This window comes from Paramacrobiotus metropolitanus, unplaced genomic scaffold (genome assembly GCF_019649055.1).
Source record: "Paramacrobiotus metropolitanus isolate TYO unplaced genomic scaffold, Prichtersi_v1.0 Parri_scaffold0000005, whole genome shotgun sequence".
NCBI classification, from domain to species: domain Eukaryota; kingdom Metazoa; phylum Tardigrada; class Eutardigrada; order Parachela; family Macrobiotidae; genus Paramacrobiotus; species Paramacrobiotus metropolitanus.
In genome coordinates, this window is record NW_026570225.1 from 2,732,579 (window position 1) to 2,753,917 (window position 21,339).

Consider the following 21,339-nt stretch of genomic DNA (forward strand, 5'->3'; position numbering starts at 1 on the left):
TTTGTTCATTTAGTCCTTGTAAAGGCATGCGCCATAACTTATTTTCAGAACTGCATCGAACTTCCTAATTGTTCAAGACAGTTTTTCAACTTTCGATATCTTTTATAATAGGGTCACTTGGGCACAGGTGTAATTATACATACAGCAGCCCAGTTATAATGGTAAAAACGATTTTTGATCGTGCTTAAAACAAATTAACTGAACGATTAACTGTTAAATTATTGTTCTCTCTGTATTTTTCCGTACTCTGCATTATAAACTGAAAAAGCGGTCAGGTATAATAAAATTAGCCGTCCACGAGGCCGGCAGTGCCGAGCGCGGATGCGCCAGACCTTTGTGATAACACTCCTCATTATAACTTCATAACATTACTTTTATTCCGTTTAGGCGGGTCGCCGGACGCTACACCCATAACGAATTTCTTTGACAAACATTTCGACAACCACGTGTATGTTCTAACAGGATGGTTTAAAACGCACACAGGAACAACGAAACACGAAGGATGAGTAACAGTGTGAGTATCTTGGAGTAACATTTTCCGCTCAGGGAATACTATCCAATAGTACACAAACAGTGCGGAAAATCAACAAAACAGTGCACAATTACATAATACCATACAAAGTGACAAAAATAACTTTGGTAATTGATTGATAACCGATCCCCCATGAAACAAAATCACAGTCCAATGCTTAACGTTTTAAAAAATCGCTGTCGGAAAAGTTATTCTTCCTTTTTTGTATTCCTTTTCAGTTGTTTTTCAATAAGTTTTTCCAGTGCCAGTAAAGGCGATTCACACCCAACCGTAAAAATGAAGGCAAAACCGTACGTAACCAACAGTGTTCCAAAGAAATGGTAGACCTACAAAAGAGAAAAGTTTTATTAAAACCACGTTCTGTTAAGAATGTTGCACCGTCGATTTCCGTCACGGAAGCAATACATTGGAGATTATATAGATATACTCCACACTCAACATAAATTACTAAGTCTTGTATATTTAGGTAGGTATACTCGCTAACAAGGATAAGGATATTCCTAACATAAGTTAAGTTTCGTGCTTCGAACAACAAAATCTTATATTACTGTGTTTTATGTTGACAGTAAAATCCTTAATTAACGTACCGCTGAATAGTGGGAAAAATCTTCGGTGGTTGTTAATCCCAAATAATAGATCATCATAATAGGGATGTGGATTAAGTAACAACAGTAAGTCAATCTGCTGAGAGGAATGAAAGCCTTCCAAGATAATAGAGTGTTGACAAATCCTGTAAAAATCGAACATACTCCATAGTTTATTAAGCCAGTGAACTCACAATAGCTAATAGTATGACAAGTATGACCTTTACGACTTCGCATGCAATACATGCACCGGTTTTGGACAATTGTGCAATCAACGAGAATCATGTGTTACTGAAACTCGCAACACTTACCACCATAGCCCTGAACACAGGCGAAAATCACCCAACAAACGCACAACGCCCAAACACTCCGATGCAGAGTGTTGTACGTAACGGAAGCCGGTAAATCCAGCGACTCCTCTCCTTGGTTCACATGCCACAAGCCATACAAAACGGCTGTAGCGGAAACCGCGGCGACGATCCAAATGAAGAATGCGGTCACCAGCGACATTCGTACTGGTTTCTCTTTATATTTTGCAAGTAAATATCCGAAGAGCAAGCCAATAATGTAAGGTCCCATTCGGCACCACGGTTTAATATAATATCGGTTGAAATAATCCCACAAATTCGTTCCTTCCGCCCTAAAAACTGCCCACTTAACTTTCTCTGTTGACTGCACAAACAGGGAGATATTTTCATTAAATCCTACATGTTGGTTAGGTCTCCACCGTTTCCCAAAATACTAGGATTCACGTGATACTCGGCGGAAATGACCGCAGTGCTCGCCAAATGAGCCACCATGAAAATCCCCATGCTGACGAAACCGGCAATAGGTAATCTAAGACGGATTGCGAGACAGTCCTTGTAATTCTGGTCAAACTTTTAATGCCGTTTTTGAGGAGTACACATTGGGTGCAACAGGGTTGGACTTACTTCACTAACGGTAAAAGAATTAGCGGAGTCACCCAATAAAATTGCATGTCGTTGGCCAAATACCATGTCCATCCCATGCACTGCAATAACCACCAGATACACTTGAAATCTGATAGTTTATGGTTGACACTCAATTTAATACACTTGGAATCTTGAACTGACCTGCTGGGAGGTGCGCACCAAATTGTTAACATAGAGCAGATTGGTCCACCACGAGTAGCTGCAACTGTCTACTTCCATCCCGTTAGGATTCCACATGGGTCCAATATTGAGGTATTTGAAAAGCGACAAATACACTCCCATTATCACTGCATATACGGCTGTTAACCTGGAATTTACAAGGCGAGCTTTCTTGGTTTTTCCGCCAACTCAAGCAACAAATGTTTAGCTTTATGCATTACTTACCGCCAGTAGCGGTGGATGTAATACTGAATTACCGGGAACTTCTTGGTTTTCTCGTAGTTTAGGACAAACAAGTAACATACAAGTAGGCCACTACAACAAAAATGTCTAATATTGGTCAAATGCGGATGTTTAAATTTTCCTGTTTTATGTAACTTTTGCAGTAATCTCGTTGTTATATCTGTAAGTTAAGATATATGTAATAGCTTGCGCTTAAGAGTAACTCTGCATTTATCAAACCTAATAAACTGCTGTGATCACCTCATTGTGAAAAACGTGTCGACAGACACAGTGGCGTTAGCAATCGCTTGAAACCAAAAATTTCCTAAAACATCTTCCACCACCACCAGATTTCCTAAAAAATACCGAAAGTGAAGCCTTGACCCTTCATTACGTGTTGTGATTGAACGTACGGATAACCATAAATCCAAATCCGTAAGTGTGGCCCAATAAAACCCAAGTCATGCTCAGGAAACGAATTCCGTGTATACACGAAAGAGATCGATCATTGGTGCTGCAAGTGTCCAAGATCTTTTTCCCGTTGCCATATAAACTGAATGCCAGCAAGATATCCGATAATACTCCTGCAATAGTATGTACTCGTATTAGTATCCTATTAGACATACCTCGAAGCCACCAACAAATCGGCGACGTAAATTACGAAAATTTATAATCTGTGCCCTTTCTAATATTCTTGAATTATATATGTACGGTAGTACCGAGCTGTTCGTGCACGGGAACGATTTTCACTGTTTCCACTGTGACCTTTTCTTTTATTAGCGTCTCTTTCGACCCTAGAAGTGGTGCATCGTCTGCATCAGTTTCCACCTTTTCGACTTCGGTGTGCTGATGCACGGTGTCGCCATTAGTGTGGACGGTGGTGTCGGAAGCGATCACTGTCGTCGTTGGTGCATCATCGGATGCGCTGATATCTGCGACATAGGGAATACTGTCGGTGGAAGGGTGACCATGTCCGATGGGCGGGTACATGACTGCCGTCGTTGTTGCAGAAATGGTAGTAACAGAAGTAATATCCGCCGGATTAGTATTAAGATTTTTCACAAGGACACGATAGATGAAGACATCGTACAATGTTCCAATGGTTATAAGCATTCCGAAAAAGCCTATTACGCATCTAAAAAATCGTAAGTGACGGCTACATTCTTCAGGCTTGATGGTATACGTAAAACGCACTTAAAAGGCCGACAAAAGCCGCACACACTGAAGGGATGTTTGACTTTGTGATACCATGGTCAGCTTACAGGAGAGCAATGGCTTTTGTGTCGTATTCGTAGTAGCGCGGTTGGCAGGTCGAAGAATACACTTCTAGGGTCATGTTGATCAGATTTGTTGGGATCATCGTTAGCACTACAAAGATTAATACATCAAATTACTTAGAATAACAACTGCAAGATATTGATTAATAAAAGCTACAAAATGCGGTTAAACAAACTAGTATGCTTTTTTGCGTACAGTTGGAAGCTATGTAGAACGTATCCTCGTCCGTACAACTGTCAGGATAACAAAATCCAATTTTTAGAGCCAGCATAGTCATTCCCGCTCCCATTTCGCCTCCAGCTGCCGGATCCTTATTATGTCAAAACGAATTTCGAACTTATAATTTGGTTCAGTGCGCGCATAAAGTGAGCGCGCATGCTTACTCATATTGTATGTCTGCACGCAAATTATATTTTTTTGATTAAATATATTATTGCTAATTTGCTACTTTTTGCTAGTATTAATATTGTGAGCACCGCAAATAATTATAGTTTTGATTTGCACAATTTACTAAAATTAGTTATAATTGATTTACTAGTACACCTCCTCTACTCTAGTGTTTTGTACAAGTACATGTACATCAGGTGCTGATACTGAGCGGCAAAAACAATAGGAAAAAGCAAATGATCGCATCTTATATTATTATTCCAGTACCGGCGTGTAGATTTAGGTAGATATTTTGTTGGATTTGCATAAAGCAGCATACCGTTCCGCTTGTGTTTTGATAAGGTCCAAAAGCAGCTAAACAGTACTTTCCACGGAAATCCGTAGCGTTATTCGTAACCGCTTCGATGGCTCGACATTCGTCGAAAGATCCCAGCCACTGGAAATTTCCCTGAAGAATCCCAGCCTCCGGCTTACCAGATGCGTCCAAAACTGTCAAGTCAGAATTTGCACTCTAGCTATCTATCACAACACTGACGTACATCGTACTCGCATTATTTTATGGAACTGCAGTATGTACGCAATTTACTTTCTATTCATACTCTTTATTCATACTTTTTACTTATGGTCTATAATGTACAGGAAAAGTAGAATGAATCACAAAAAGTAGCGATGCGAATACAGTTGCGATTTTATTTTGCGTAGAATTTGATAAAAAAGATTGTAGTGTCTCTGCAAAGGATGATACTAAAGTGCCTGTATGGGAGCCATATTTTTTTACTGTATGCATGATTATTGATCTTAATAAGATATTCCTGCGCTGAAATATTCGGTAATTTAGATCTATAAGGCCGAATTAACCATTGCTGATCCAATTTTAATTTTTACTCACACTGGAACGCCCACATTTGTTTGTTCTGTGCTTGCGCAATGATGAGGGACATATCATCTGCGCAGGCGCGCGAAACATTGGCATTCCAAGGAACATCCCGGGAGTTTCCCAAGACATCCAGTAATATTTCCGGATTGTCTTTCAAGAGATTTCTGACTCCGTGATAGCGGTTCAAAACTTCCGAATACTGCTCGACGCTGGCCGAAGCCACCCGTGCCCGTTGCTGGACATAATCGAAAAACGGCGGCTGCTGTGTAAAGACAACCGGAAATATGACTAAAAGAACACAGCAGCAAAACAACCGCATCTTCATCTCGGAACGTACAATAATGACCACCATCACAGGGAAACAGAAATTCGATCGTCAGTTTGCACGATATATACTGATAGTGCAAGAATTAAACTTTCTGCAGTGAACCGTAATGATAGTGATATTGATAATACTGTAACTGGGCGCGCATAGTTGGCGCTGCAGCTGAATTGTAATAACTCCACGTGATTTGTCTATTGCAAGTCGGTTACTTTTCTTTGTACAATTAACCTATTATATCGACAACTACTATCTTTTGCTAGTATACTTTATATATTAACTGCATGATGTGATGTACTCGTAGTGTAATAAGAGTACAAAATGCGACACACGCTTTTATCGGCGACATTCCTTATCGCTCCTAATATTGCTATCACTGATGCCGATAACCCCGTTTTTCTTGTCATGTCGTTGAATTAAAGTGCCGATACCGGCTCGCACAATTTCGAAGAGGTAAACTATTGGTGAGGCTAACTAGCCTAACTTGAAAGTATCCTTCAGTCGAAAGTCCAGACAAACGAAGTTAGTTTATTTAGCAGTGTATCCTTTTATATTGGATTATGATAATGTGCTGTGTTTGCGAATTGCAGTCACTAAAATAACAAGCCTTGCTTCGGCAGTTTTATCTCTATAATTAAAACGGCACGAGTCCCACTGCCCTGTGCAGATCGTAATTTAAAATTTTAAAAAATCAACAAAGTACAACAATTTTTTTCTTCTGCGAAAAGTTAAGGAGCTGTTGTCAACTAATGGTAAGCTATAGGACTATACCGAGGCGTTTGATAACCATTCCTTGTTATTTTCATAAGCACTGCGTTTCACAGATTACTTACGATTACCTAACTGTACTTCCTCTCCCAAGTTCCTAACTAACGTGCTAACAAGTAAATAAGAAACTTTACGCATTTATACACATTTACAAAAACGATTTCCTTTTTTTATTCAGATACGGTAAGTTTAATACGCATAATATATTACAAGCTGAGCACGGATGAATATTGGCTTTCGACTATCTCAGATTTTCTTATCAGAATAATGCAGTATGTTGCAACATGGTTAGAAAATAAGCTGTTTCCCTGGAAATTTGTAATTTAGTAAGCACAAGAGCGAGAACCCGCCCATGTTAGCCCTATGGCATCCATGGTAACAAGCTTTTGAGTGACCACTGGTCCTAAGGTTCTGCAGACAACAAACAACGATTGGTCGTAGATCACTCGCGTGATTGAGAGGTTTCTAATGCATTTTGAAGCAGAAAAATTGGTTGAGTAGAAGCTGAGATCACCCGAAATCCTGGCACAGATAGTTAGTATTCATTTAATTATGACATGTGTACACCGGTACGCTTTTTATGGCTACTATAATTATCTGATAATACGAGTAATAATAAAAATTACTGAGTGGTGCTCGCTGGTGTAAATATTCAGAATAAAATTTATAAAAATAATAGCGGGTTAAAGGCACATGCGATTTGCTACATACTGTCAAAATTATTATAACATACATTGACTTTCCTGACAAAAGCAGGAAATGCCACTCTGCCAAGATGAAGCGGCTACGGTAGAAACTAGAAAGTAGGTATAGTGCTTCTACAATCTACTTACTGTAGATTGTAGAAGCACAGTGTACGCTATTGTACAGTTATTCTACAGCCGATGCTCCAGTTTTTTTGTTTTGTGACTTTACGTACCTAACGATAAATAAACAATCTACTGCGCAACCTGATTCGAGTGAAGCAAAGAATATTTTTATACACGTGAAACTCATGGACAATTTTTTTTTGTCTCGATAAGTATTATTTGCAATATATCGCATTGAATGTTGATACCGTTCTTGAACGTGGTCTTTCGTTAATGGCGTAAGTAGTGCAGATTTCCGAGTATTTACCATCATCTCCACTTTTATTTGTGTCTTGCCCGTGTTGTGGATTTCGTCTTTCCTGTATTGGAAAGTAATCACTACTGTTTGTCTTAATCAAATGGAAGCCTACATCACTGATATCGATGCCATGCTGGATCAGATGGAGGAACAGGAGAAAGGTAGGGTAATCAGGAAAAAGAGGTGATTTATCATACGTGCATTAGTATCAGAAGCGTGGCCATCGTGGATCGATGGGCTGAGGGTAATTTGCACGTGATCGATCCGTAGAAAATTCTCGTGCTTTTTGCTCCACAAGAGCTCGCGCAATGCAAAGGAAAAGCTTTGTATGTATTTGTTACAGAATATTTTTTTATGGATGACGATATATTACAAATGCTGTGAAATCTGTTATCATTGCAGAGGACTCTCCAGTGTCTCCTCATCTCTCGGATTTCGAGTCAGCAGCCTCCACAGTGCATCCAGTTGAGCGCCCCCATTCCCTCTTCGTGCAACCAGAGTTCTTGTCGTCGTTCCCCGATAGCGGACTGGGTAGTAGTCAAGAACTAGGTCCAGCGTCCATGGGATCCGACACCACGGAGCTCATTATGATTGGCCTGCATTTGCATTCTCCTAGCGAATCCCTTACCACTGTGCGGGAGGCGGTGGACGCTCATTTCACACCGTCGACCAGCGCATTTCCTACCTCTTTCATGGATGATTACTCTGATTCCGTTCTGCCGCCTGAAACCCCATTGAATATGGAACCGGATGAACAGAAAGACGTGTCCTACACACCGGTCATTTCGTTTGTGCGCGATGATCCTGCGTTGGACTCCGAACAAACACCCCATGTTATCCCGACTCCTGTTTCTTTGGTGCAAGGTATCCTATATATTAATAAAATAAGCCTTAGCGAATTCCATTTCTGTCACCCTTTCTTGAGCGAGCCACTGAACCAAACTTTGATGTCTATATGTCATTCAACAGCCGCGAGTTTGCAGATTTGCAGAAACCAGTCAGTTTTTTGAAAGTATGTGAAGTTTTAGTGAAAATCTTAAAAGAACTTAATATACAAAGTCTACGGGAAAAGTGCAGAACCCACCACTGCAAACCCACCCAAGCCACCACTGTCACGAACAGCACAGGAAAAGACATCTACGCTTGATGGAACTTTGGTGTCCGTTAGTTATTGGACTGCCTTTAGTTCATAAGATTTTTATTAAGAGTTAGTTTTTTAAATATGTAGGCTCTGAAAGTGATGTTTCTTAAAGACTGAACATGCAGAATCTCCTGGAAAGTGGGAGCGACCCAAATTCCAAAGATAAAGTAGTTGCCTTTCGCAACGGGTTGATTAGATGTATTATTAACATTTAAAACTGCTTCCAAAGGGCGGTTGACTTTTGTAATATCGTGCTGCTGCCGTGCCAATAAAGTGGAATACTTTACCCTTTTTTTCAAATCGCAAATAAACATCATTTTGTGAGAGACTGAAAGTCGATTTTGAGAATTTTGGTGTTCGCTGGAAATGATGTGGACTACTCGAGCAAAACAGCGAGTCCCAGTCCCACCGGGCGTACGCACTAAGATTCGAGTCTAACCGCCGCCCGGAGGGAGAAAGCGGCCCAAGGGAAATCTTTTCACGGCGACCTAAATGAGGAGCGCGAGAGCCTCCCGCAGGGGGAGGGAGGGAAGGTTAAAATATTTTTCAGAAAGGATATTTTTCCGCTAAGGAACGTAGACAAAAACGGTTTTATGAAAACAAAAACCGCATTTTTAGCATTCAAAAATTTAAAATAAACAGAAGAATTAAAAAGCGAAGCTTATCCGCATTCTAATCTATCTTTCCGCCAGCTATAAAGCAATCCGCCAGATCAGCTCCCATCAAAGGTCAAAACAAAAAAATTAGGGGAATACCCTCCCCGGTGCGCCTGGGTGCGACAAGCTACATTATGAACCATCTGTGAGGACGTAAGCGTGAAGCGACAATGCGTTTAATGGGTTGGGGATGTTGTTGGCGTTAAATGGGTTGGGTTGGGCCCGTTGGGGATGGGTTGGGGTTGGGATTGGGGATGCGACAATACGTTGGGGATGTACTATACAAATGCATAGATTTTTGCCAAACTTGAAACAAATTTTATAAGCACGTAACAGAAAGCGGAATCATAGGCGGCGCCTATCTGCAGCGGGGGTCGCAAGCAAGACACTGCTGCTTAAGTTGTCGACGTTAATCAATAAAAAATTCACCAAAGAACACAACGAAATTTTGAAGTCTTCATCAGGTTTAAATTGTTTGTGTGTAAACAGTTGGAGGAAACTGGAAAGTATTTTTATATTCTAAGTGGTCTAAAGGTTGACATCGGTGGTCGTACGGTCGCATCACTGGATTGTATTGTCGGGACGCACTAACTAAAATTTAACGAAGCTCCGAATGGTATCTGAACCAGTAGAAGTACTGAAATACGGCTACAAAAATTTCAGTAATTATGGAGCTTTTTTTATTTGCAGTTCTTGACAACTGACCGGTATATGCTGCTGATTGATTTGCGAGAAGCTTAAAAACTTTGTTTTATAATTGCAAACAAAAAGGACATATTCCTGGAAATTTTCAAATTTTTCGGGTCTAATTTAAGGTTAAATCTGAAGTCAGCGGAACGCGACAATGTTTTCTCAAAACGGCCTTAAACATTTAATTATTAAACTGTGATACATTCTAAGTTTCTAACTGCTACCAATCTGTCAGTGAACTATGGTCAAAGGCCCAAAATGAAGAATAATTTACGACATTAGTTATGATAAGCATAATCAAACAGGTATTGGGCAAATACCGTTTGTCTCTGCCAATGAAACTAATCAAACTATACTTATTATTATTAATATTCTTATACGCTCCGCTCAATAAAACTAAATTTGCAGTCATGGGTTTGTACTTTGTAGTTTTCCATAAATAACAATTTATTGCCGATTTATTCCGCGCAGTTTGCGCGGGGTCTACTAGTGTTAATTAATTTTTTATATGCGATTTCGCCAATAAGTCTGAATATGCTTCTTATTATTTCAAGTGATCGCGTTCAGTCTTGACACTTCTGTTATATATTTTATGGTTAATGATTCGGGAAAATGCATTTCATTATTCATTATGTGTATACTGATTATCAACACCTGAAATTAATTTTTGCGTTTGCGGATAAGTGCATACTTTTTAGTTCAGGCCGTAGTTCACTGCTTCTCTCATTAGATTTCTTTTATGGCAAATAAACGCTTCTAATTGTCGTGGAATTGTCTTATGTAATCCGTCCGATTGCAGCAGCGTTTTGTCTCGAATAAAGTGGCTTGTATAGCATTTCAGTGGTTTTTAAATTGTCGGTTATGTAAAATTCGCGGAGTGGTTGAACTGTAGCAGGTGTGCCCTTTCCAGAGGCAGCGGAGAAATCCGAACCGATACTGGTAGACGAGAGTCAGCCTGTCCACAAGCACCATAGGGATGAGAAGATCCAGCTTCGTTCTGGATCGACTATAGAAGAAGTTTCGTCACGCCCAGCTGTAGGTTTTGATAAAAAATCGTGGAATACGACAGAAGATGTGAGCGACAGCGAATTAGATCAGTTTCTCAAGACCTTGGATTCTTCACCGCCTGTGACTCCGCGTGATGATTATTCAAACCGCGAAGCGGGTAGCTCTTCTCCCGTTCATTTTGAGGAGCCGAGTTTATTATTGGAGAGTCAGGATGCTGATCCGATCCGTATGTCTCCGCCCCTAGAACTTGCCCCTCCTGTTCCCATGACTTTGATCGATGTCAGCGAATTTGACGATTTGGAGTTGTCATTGCCGTTTAGCGAGCGTTCTTTATCGGAAGAGCTGGCCAGGGATTTCATCTCAGTGGAAGGTGAGTGCGTAAATAATCACGGGTTTTATGTTCTGAATGGTTTGATGAGATTGTGTACTTTTTGTGTAGGTGCTGGATCCATTCCAGTTGTTGAAGCAGCGTCGGCCGGCGACGAAATACTGATTCCGACCATTGAATCATCCATAATATCTTCTGTGACTGAAGACGACAGTTCTGTTTCGCCTGCAGAAACGGCTTCATCCAGTATGATGGAAGAATCGATGGTGTCAGCAACGGAGTCACTGGCCAACGATGAAAACGACGCGCCGCAAAATCCCTCCACGTCGTCCAGTGAGGCACCTGTGATATTTTCAGCAGATAATCTCGGCAAAGTTAAACCAGAATGGGTACCTGACGAATTTGCTCCGATATGTATGTTGTGTGGATTGCGGTTTACTTTGGTCAAGAGAAGACATCATTGCCGTGCTTGTGGAAGTGTAAGACAACGACATTGAAACTGTTGAAAGAACGTAGGAGTACGGAATGCCGCCAGTGCGAATTAATGAAATACTACTCGACGAAACAGTATGTTAACAGTATTTCTTTCCATTGATTGCGCAATATTTTAGGTCATATGTGCATCCTGTGGCAACTACCGGGCTAAATTAGAGTACATGGACAACAAGGAAGACCGCATTTGTGCCTTGTGTAATGAGACATTTTTGTTCAAATCCGGCCAGAACGCCCCGATGGACACCGGTCCTCCCGGCGACGAGCCGACCCCTTCCGTCAGCGTCTCCACATCCGCCCCGTTACCGGTGCCACCCGGCGTACTTCGTCGCCAGGATCGACCACCCCGGAATAGTCTGGAGCCCAGAAGTGTCGTCTTCTTCGATGGTATCCGCCCGGGTGGGGATTTGAGTGAGCACGAAGCACAGGGAAATGCTCGTCGGTTAGCCTTGATGAATGCCAAGCGGCAGCGACGATCACCTGGTGCGCCTGAAGAGGGTATTCAGTTGCTCTGGATTCCAACTATGGTTATGTATAGATTCATTTGTTAATTATAGCTCCACCCCTACCCAAAGGTAAATCGCCCCCAAAACGGTCCAGCGCTAACCACGTGGTTAGGTTGTTTATTAACCGGGAGATCCTTCCAGTGATGGAACTAACTTCAGATGGACGTATGTGGCGTTGTTGTTATTAAATAATTGACTATCAGACTGTATGAAACCATATGAAAACCGTTTTCAAATGACAGATAATGTACTGCATGAACATCCGGACTTGCCAACATTGCTACTGAAATTCACAATGTGTCCATCGGAAAATGTCGACTTCTTTGTTAACTCGTGCCTGAAAGTCTCAGTGCAAATTCTGGATTTAAAATGCTGCATGGGCCATGTTGTTTGGTCTTATTCCACGAGTGGAATGCGTTTGGTAAGACCACAGACTTTGCTTCTCAACAATATTTCTGACTACAGATACTCTGGGGTGTTTGATTTATGGTTTTATTAGCCATTTTCCACTCGTAGGTTGGACAAGACGAAATTTGCATTCTGCTCGAAAAGCAAGATATGGACGTATTGCCCCCGCGTGATGTTTTCCTCCACCTTAACGAAATATTTCTGCATGCAAAACAAGGTAGGTAATTTTGTATTCTTGTACAGCACAACCCGGAAACGCAGCGCACAGACACTTTTTCGAGCAGGCTTGACAGCAAATCGTACCCTGCAGATTATTAATGGCTACGATTTTTACTTAACTTGAGCGTTGTTTGGATAATTCAGAAAGAAGTTAGTTTTACAGGAAATGTTATCGGAAATCTGGGACATAGCATTGTGGGTTTGTCGGGTTACGAAAGTGGCTTCCTCGGCAGTCGTAACAACGCCGGTTTCCTGTTTATCCGACCGAGTTTCCAGTGTCTGGCGTCCTTAAGGTTACCGGAGCCACCCTATCTCTTTGGCGTCCTCATGACCAAATGGGAAGTTCCGTGGGCCAAGCTGTTTCCTCTCCGACTTATGCTGCGATTAGGGGCCCAATACCGATGTAATTACAGCAGAACACTGCTTAATGATTGCTTTTATGTCTGCGTTTCGTTTTTTTAACCAGTAATAACTGATAATAATTTGTGCTTGATACGTGTAGATTATCCTTGTCCGTTAGTCAGCTTTCGAGATCGAAAAGCGGTTTACGAGGAGATTGGCCATACTGTGATGAATCTGCTGTGTGATTTCCGAAATTTTCAATACCATTTGCCTTGCATGGAAGATACCGAGTCCTGCATGGAGAAAGGTTTGATAACAGTACGGTTTCCGCGGCACCGTTACGATCAGGTAAAGTATTTTCCTTTCCTGTGTGGGCATTTCTTTTAATGGTTCTTAATTCATGCTAGATTATCAAGGCTTGTCAAACGAGCAATGAACATGTTTTACCAATTGGTTTGGATTTCTCCAAACGAGCCGACGCGCACCTGGTATGCATACAAAATTTGGAAAATGGACAGTACGAAACGCAGGCTATTAACATTCAATCAAAGGGACGACAGGGTAAGAATTTTGGTATAATTAGCTTTATTATGAGGAGGATAATAAATGGTTTGTGGTACACTGTTTCTCAACATTGACAGTTACCGGAACAAGCTTTATAATTTTTAATGGCTCGCTAAAAAGTATGGACCACACTGAATGCCGGGCTTCGGTCGTGGAAGATGGAATCATGGTGCAGATCACATTTCGTGGACTGGATGAGCTGAAAGTTTCACTCAAGGCAATGAAGACTATTGTGTTCAAAGCGCAGTCATCTACACCGGAAGGTTCGACAAACCAAGATGCGCTTGTTATTGAATGGACGGATGAACAAAAGTCCTGCAATCTGGGGTACTGTTTCGTGGGAAAGATTTTTGCTGTTTTGTTGTTAGAGAAATGATTATTTATTTGTTGCTGTTGTAATGTTTATCCCTTATGTTGACTGGTTTTTGAAATTTGCAAATCTTATGGGTCTGTTTGTTTGCTGATTTAATTTTAAATTATGTCGATTTGTGCTTTCAGTGTGCGCAGTCCAATCGATGGGAAGGATTTGTCAGGTGTGGACAGTCGACGTGTTTCATTGAAACATTCAGTGGATTTTTTGAACGGTACTTTGTGTGTACGCTGTACCGAAGTCTTCTTGACGGATGAGAAGGATTACAGCGTGACGTACCGGGAAGATGTGGATCTGAGTCGACTTGCAGAGAATTTGGCAATGGTAACATGCTCGATCATCAGAGCACATTTGTATGATTACCGGGACAATGGTTGGACAAAAGTTGGTTTGCGGGTGGTTCTGGGACCAGATATTATGGAATATGATATTGGCGCTAAGGAAGAAAGATTTGGACAGGACGCTCTCATGGAATTCGATGAGAAAATTATGCGGTCAGTATTAAGTTATTTCTGCTATACCGTTTTGTATAGAACACCGCACGCTTCGTTAAACGTTAAACGTTGGAACTGAGTACCCATACGCACAAAAGAACTGAGCTTTTTTGGCATTTTTTATTATAAAAATTTTTATTTTTTTACAGAAGTACATTTCCGTATCACATATTACGGAGTAGACAGTAGTTATTCTTTCCTTTTTGATTGAGAAATCCGTATGAGATCAAGTAATAAACAATTCTGAGCGATATGCAATCAATTATTCCAGGTGCTTACCGTACAGCGATTACGCTTTAGTATGGTAAACAACCTGTAGTACCAGTACTACTGGTAAATTGGTATCGAGATTCAGAGAGGAAATGCAGTATCTTTCTCGGTACCTTTAGTGACGTGGTTGAGAAGGAAGATGTGTATTTTGCCTTTCAATTGGCTGAACGGCAATGATGTCAAGGATTTTTGTTCTTGTTACTTATGTAATACGCGACGTAATAAAGAAATATTTAAGACTGAAAAAAAAACCTGTAGTACTGTAATTCCATAGACGTACAACCTCATGGAGGCTGCTGATCTGATCTGTATGTGTTTTCGGACCAGGTTGGTAAATGAATGCGCTCGCTCATGGGGGAGCCGACCGCGCCTGGAAATGGAACTTCTGTTTAGGATATTTCAACACTAAATTGCCTTGCTATTATTGGATTTCCCTCCTGAAGGAATAAATCCGACTCAGATGGATTGATTGTTTTTATTCCAAATGTTTATTGACTTTTTCATATCCGCTTTTTTGTTTTTGAATGTTTTAGAGTAATATTTATGGTTTGGGTTCAATTTTTTAACAGAGCCAACAGATTTCTGTTGATTTTAGTATATAGTTATCTGTGAAAAATATTGTCAAAATCATGTCGGAGATGTCGACTTAGTTATCTGAAAGGAAAAGAAATTATAGCGCACTTTCTACAAAAACAATTAAATCCAAGTTGGATGTGCAGATAGTGTAATTCTACAGCTGCATCTCGAATTTGGGTTTATCAGCCTTCAGTCGACCAGATTTCGCGTCGCTAATAATTCCCCAAAGATCAAAAACGAAATCGTCGGTAAATCCAAAGACTGCCAGTTCTGATCCATCTGCAGAACAAACCAAAAGCCTGACAATCGACCGCCACTTTTATAATATTATGAAAGGGTGCTTTATTAAGTACGTTTAGATAGATTGCCGGGCTTAAATACAAAAACCAAAGCGGCAAAATTATCTGCGCCGAGCTGGTTGGTATTACCGAGTGCAAGAGCGAAATCGTGGGTGTTAGTCTTGCCCTGCCCAATTTCCCAAATCGTTGTAGCTGTAAATATGAACCCCAATTAACCTTCCAAAACCCATGTAAAATCAGGCGGTCTTGCTGTGAAGTGACATATACTTGCCTAATTCGATGTCATTAATACCAAGAAAAGATTCCAGTAGTCCATTGATCTTTTCTGTTACTGCCGCAGACACCACGTCCGGCTGTAGAAAACAGGCAAGTGGTAGTTTTGAATTGCACGATGTTTTATGACTATTATCGTATGATAACGGATAAAAATTTGACGTATTAAAATTCGTAAGCTAACTATAACTCAACTGCTTTCTGCGACTCCGTTCTTATTTAAGTATGATAACTATCATCATTACTTACTTAAACAGTAAACCATAAGCGCTTTAGATATATCTGTATATACTCAGAAAGGCACGGTGCAGAAGTCTAGAGCGTACAAAATACATGCAAATCTGTTAATATTTTAAACTTCTGCTTACCGCTTCTTCAACAGTAGCAGGACCTTTTGCTCTGAGCCTGAGCGTAGCCTTTCCGGTGCCGATGGCTCCGCTGCCCGCTTTCGCGCCCTTCGCGCTGCGTGGTCCGATGGCCGCTGCAGCAGTGCGTCGGACAAAAATCCCATCGTGAATATAATTTATACCATCCATAGCGATTCCACACAGTTGCACTTGCAACACAGCAACTTTAACTATTAAAAAAACTCTTACCAAAGCCTGCTTTGAGGGGCTCTATTAAACGCACGGTAAAGGTCGACCCGCGTGGAATATCTTTCAGTTTCCGTGCCACTTCGAAATGCCGACAGCCAACCAGCGACTGCTGATTGATTTTCTCGATGTGATCGCCGACACTCACCTATATCGATGGTGTGAATGTAGCTACCGTAACATAATGCTAGTGTTTTTTTACGTATCCAGTGTTATGTCGTTTAGCAGTGCAATGTTAGTTTTGGTGGAAAGTGCGAAATCAACGCATTGTCGAACTGATTAGATGATCTTTTGGCCCCGGATTGGGCATCATATTTATGCGTGATATAAGTGCATACGGTCTTCTTGTTGGATACGTACGTGGGAGATCTTGTCCATAAGACTGCCTTCTTTGATGCGCTTAATAAACGCATATCCGGCGCCGTTGTCAGTAATGGTCAGACCTAGAGCATCCTCTTCTTTAATAATTTCTATTTCTTTGGCTTGTCCTTTGACATGTGCAAATATGAAATCATCCAACCCGATCTGTCCGCCTACAGACACACTTCCACACTGTGCAACACAATCAGTCTGTTTATTATAATCCAGGTGTATATGTAGTAGCAAGTCATTTGATGATATTGGATATACGAGTATTAACAGTGTCCGTTATTCGAGACAATCGTTTGTAAAAGCCCAGCGTATGTGTTGAACGTTTCATTGTGCTCTAACTGCTAAAACACTTTATCGACATTGTACGATCATAACTACCAGTAGGACCAGTATTATCATTATTATACTATCAGTATTTTAATTAAGTACGTACTGTAATTTGAATCACAGTCGGCACGCAACTTTAATTTAACTTGATTACGATTTAACGAAGGGCCAAAAACTGAAAAAAACTATTATATATATAGAAAAAAATTACTTAATAAGATTTTTTATGCGGGATATTGATTTGCCCTCTACCAAACACTAAAGTTCAGTTATAGTACATTTTTCATTTTCTGCACAATAAATATGATAATTATCATATGCATATTTTCTTGCAGTCTGCAGCTTACCAAGAAGGCGTCCCATGTCCACTTTATGGGTATTCAAAGTACAAAATAAAATCTGAAATAGGAACCGCAAGGTCAGCACATAAAAAACTGTTACGAACGCATCCAAAGATTTCAAGTGGCAAACTAGTCAACTTCATTATTGTCTGATATAAGTGTACTGTCACTACATAGAAATCATAACAAAATCGTAAAGCATCCAATTTGCAAATTAATATTCGTTCGTGACATAAACAGCAGTCAAATGACCCCAGTATGAGAAGGCAAAACAGCATTTTATTGAACTATTTTTCGTACATACGTACCATGAAAACTTTAACTTACAAAAAAGAAGCTAGAGTCGTTTAAACATTTAACGCATTATTTGTACATGTATGGGTTCTTTTAAGTTCGGCCTAAAGAACTATACCTGTACAGGTATATAGTACACTTTTTTTTATACATACTAATTTATTTTTAATTCTATAAGTATACTGGAACGGAATGCAATGCAAAAATTAGTACAACAATACATGTACATTTATTGTACACCGGCCAAATAGCCAATGGGTTCACGGTAATTACAAAATTAATGCTTTTGTAAACTAATATAACTTTCATGCTACTTCTGCAGCAATCCAACGATCAGCCCTTCGATCACGAACCTACTGCAGTGCATAATCTAAAAATCTTGGGCAACAGTACGGTAAGTACTATTCTTCTAGACGGAGTAATGTGTAAATACTAATTACTCGCTTGTTAAGGCTCTGGAACACGAGCTAAATTTTATCGATTAGCTCCTTTAATTGTGCCTCCTTTTATGTCACACGTATCGTAATGCAGGATTCTACGTTACCCTATAGGTGATACCAAGTGTGAGACTGAGCACCGATTAGATGTGTTACTCAGCTGTGATGGTCAGCTCATGTGTGACACGGAAACTACTAGTACTGTATTTCCCGTCCAACCATCCAACGTTGGCGTCGTAAAAAAATGTAATTGACACTCTTTCTCACCAAACTGCTGAATCCCAATTGCATAAATTTTGTCTTTTACACCTAAATGCCACGATTTCTCTTACGAAATCGATCACTAATGTGTCTGTATACTGTCACAAGTAAATCCTTTAAAGTCGTTGGTCAGTGCCTTTAATCATTTAAAAGTCTTTTGTCTTTTGCAAAAGCTTTTATCGTTTAAGGTAAATATCGCAAGCATTTTAAAATCTAAAACTTCTAACTGCGTAATATCTTCATTATTGTTATCTTCATCTCTAGTTATCCGTATATTTTAACATCCCGGCCCACAACGTAGTGATTGTTAAGCAATGCCACAGACATACATAAGTTTTTTGTGGCCGGTTCAATTAATGCAGGCAGAAATAGAATCGTAACAAAATTAATAATAATTAAAAATTATTAAAGGGAAGTTCAAAGGGCTCAATTTAATTGTCCGTCAGCACTGGTTGTGGTCAACGTAAAAACCCACTGCGCGAAAACTACATCTTTGCCAGCCGCACAATGCAGTCACTACTGTAAACGTAGGTAAAACTTAATACAATTGTTAAGTACGTACATATTACAGACTCACTTGAGAAGGATCCATATCGTAGCATTCGGCTATTTTCTGATACAGTTCTCTAACAGAGGTAAATCCGGAAATTAATCCCGTTGGACTGCCTTGGGCTTGTTGACAATGAAAGACTAGTTTGGGTTTGTTAATCCCAGACGCCGCTGCTGCCCCTGCAGTAGCAGTGTTATTATTGTTTGCGGGCGATATAACCGCAGTCTGCTGCGTCGCCGATGCCGCTGGTTTGGCGCCGTCCACCCCGACAGCAGCATGCACATGGGCCTGCCCATGACCACCACCGGTACCGTGCACGTTGCGATCGCCGGCCAGCTCCGCGTTGGGCACACCGCCGCTGTTTGTCCGTTGGCGGCTCAGTTGGCCGGGAGAGCCGCGTGTGGCTGACGATGTAGATGACCGTGAGCCCGTCTCGTCGGCATCCGGTGCGTAGCGATCGCGCGCCAAGGAGTCATGATCGGCGTGATAGCTGCCGATATCCGGGGGAAATGCATCGCTGTCAGGCGACTTTACTTTCTTTCGAGCAAATAATCCTTTCATTTCGCATCAGTTTCGCGACATATAAACCTTTCAAAATAATCTTCGCATTATCAAATTTTCTGCCGTTAACGTTTCTGCAAGCAAAACCAAGATCCCTGGTAAAAAATGTGTGTGCTGTATTCGACGTTGTCACGTTCCCTACACTTTGATACACTTCGTAGTACAAACTACGTACAAAGTACAAGCAAATTAATTTTGTAAATCTCCGTTATAACAATAGCTCTTCAAATTCTGTACTATGAGTCTATGACTCGATTAATTTATTGACGAGGTTAAGTCGATTCAAGATTAACAGCAAAACACAACGTTTACATGCAGTAATACATAGATAATACATCGTAATTATTATAGATCCGGCTGCCGTATTTCTACAAGTAGATAGGTACGTAGACAGTAGACTCATGCTGGTACAAAGTCTCTAACAGAAGTCGCAATTTACAAGTACGTTAGAAATCCTCGTAAAAATTGCTACGATATTTTTCCCCTGACCGTTACGACATAATAAAGACATCAACCATAATTGTAAAGTTTCCAGCACAACAGTATATACCGTTATAAGTTTATAAATATTCAGGATATTTGCTTACCAGTGAAATATTTTTGATTTCCTTGTGGCCTTAGCCGCTCAGATAATGCATATGCAACAAAACTGACAGAATTTAATTATAGACCGTCGAAAAACATACGAGGAAAAAAAGGGTCGTCACAAGTTGCAATATCTTGATGAATTACTACGCTGATAATGCTTAATGAGTAATGGAATAATGTAAACCACAAACAGAAGAGATCAACGATGACTATACAGTGCACGCTCGCAACAGCGGTGAACCAGACGAGCATGCATCAGTGTCCCTTATCTTTTTAAAGGGAAACGGAAGTGCCCACAATTAGCCATCGTTTCGTGAAGAATGATACGATAAGACGTTTAGTCGCCAGCTGATAAGCCAAGTACCCCATGTTATTCAGCTCTAGAGAGTTCAGGCTAATGGTTGACAATAATTGCAATGTCCTCGGCACTTGAGTTTACCTGTTGGAAATTTTATCGCGCCATGCATGATGCGTGTAGTGCAGCCAGCTAACATCACACCAACACAGTACTTTGGTTGAGTAAACTGAAAATGGTGCAATGTAGAATGGCACAATCTGCATCGGTGTGTAACACGATTATACCGCGAGGAGCTCGCCGCATTTCCTTTTCACTCGACTTTAAACTGCATACCCAATGCTGATCGTGATAAAGGTAAACAGCAGGTACAATTTAATGCAAATCTACCGTGTAACAGGCGAAGTCCAGCAGGTAATACTATATAAGCTAAACTTGTCACCGCGTGTGTGCTGTCTTGCTGTTGGGTATCTGGTATATTCATTACCGGCATGTAACATGTATTGTATACAACTATGCGTTCAGCTCTGGTATTTTAAATAACCCATCGAGCCGTGACAGGTCGATTGGGTAAACTAAACAGCTAATGTACAAACAAAAGCCAAGTTAATCTCAACTCTTCCCTACGTTTAATACCGAAAATAACTGCGCTATGCACCATTGCACAGCGGATGTGAGCATCTCAGCATACATCTACCGTGACCTTTTGATATACCGCGCGCGGCATGGACTATCGGCCCCGAGCGATAGGGGATCTGGTATGGGATATTAGGTGGAAGCCGTATATTTGGTTCAGATCAGAGCTGCAGTTCAAAATTTAGGAAAACTCAAAATGAAATTTTATAGTACTTCTTTAACATACAATTTATGCTAGCATGAACTTTTTCAGCTAATT

The 21,339-nt window shown here is 40.6% G+C and overlaps 3 protein-coding genes across 5 annotated transcripts; 1 reads left to right on the plus strand and 2 right to left on the minus strand.

The window, feature by feature from the left end:
* Window positions 1-365: 365 nt before the first annotated feature.
* On the minus strand, window positions 366-5,550 carry LOC129580894 (nose resistant to fluoxetine protein 6-like). The gene is made up of 14 exons (XM_055471647.1): window positions 5,005-5,550; window positions 4,435-4,604; window positions 3,924-4,038; window positions 3,713-3,818; window positions 3,170-3,585; window positions 2,864-3,034; window positions 2,712-2,805; window positions 2,454-2,543; window positions 2,211-2,376; window positions 2,049-2,128; window positions 1,825-1,953; window positions 1,428-1,756; window positions 1,120-1,262; window positions 366-858 (listed from the first exon to the last, which is right to left on the minus strand). Exons 1-14 carry the CDS (start codon window positions 5,342-5,344, stop codon window positions 721-723), a joined length of 2,487 nt encoding a protein of 828 aa, XP_055327622.1. The 5' UTR covers window positions 5,345-5,550; the 3' UTR covers window positions 366-720.
* Window positions 5,551-6,831: 1,281 nt separating this feature from the next.
* Window positions 6,832-15,417, plus strand: LOC129580796 (zinc finger FYVE domain-containing protein 9-like). Of its 2 annotated transcripts, none has more exons than XM_055471460.1 (14): window positions 6,832-7,350; window positions 7,592-8,053; window positions 10,587-11,054; window positions 11,124-11,491; window positions 11,624-11,987; window positions 12,062-12,175; window positions 12,253-12,431; window positions 12,527-12,635; window positions 12,801-13,040; window positions 13,140-13,327; window positions 13,387-13,540; window positions 13,621-13,870; window positions 14,042-14,407; window positions 15,005-15,417. In XM_055471460.1, exons 1-14 carry the CDS (start codon window positions 7,290-7,292, stop codon window positions 15,084-15,086), a joined length of 3,405 nt encoding a protein of 1,134 aa, XP_055327435.1. In that variant the 5' UTR covers window positions 6,832-7,289; the 3' UTR covers window positions 15,087-15,417. The 2 variants fall into 2 exon arrangements, with proteins under 2 accessions (XP_055327435.1, XP_055327434.1); XM_055471459.1 differs by having other exon boundaries at window positions 6,833-7,350; window positions 11,624-12,002; window positions 15,005-15,416.
* LOC129580797 (PDZ domain-containing protein GIPC2-like) lies at window positions 15,147-20,776 on the minus strand. 2 transcript variants are annotated; one of them, XM_055471462.1, is made up of 9 exons: window positions 20,149-20,776; window positions 19,028-19,588; window positions 17,465-17,516; window positions 16,779-16,951; window positions 16,422-16,566; window positions 16,194-16,306; window positions 15,824-15,905; window positions 15,682-15,744; window positions 15,147-15,532 (listed from the first exon to the last, which is right to left on the minus strand). In XM_055471462.1, exons 2-9 carry the CDS (start codon window positions 19,559-19,561, stop codon window positions 15,408-15,410), a joined length of 1,287 nt encoding a protein of 428 aa, XP_055327437.1. In that variant the 5' UTR covers window positions 19,562-19,588; window positions 20,149-20,776; the 3' UTR covers window positions 15,147-15,407. The 2 variants fall into 2 exon arrangements, with proteins under 2 accessions (XP_055327437.1, XP_055327436.1); XM_055471461.1 differs by having other exon boundaries at window positions 19,028-19,635; window positions 20,149-20,775.
* Between the last annotated feature and the right edge of the window lie 563 nt (window positions 20,777-21,339).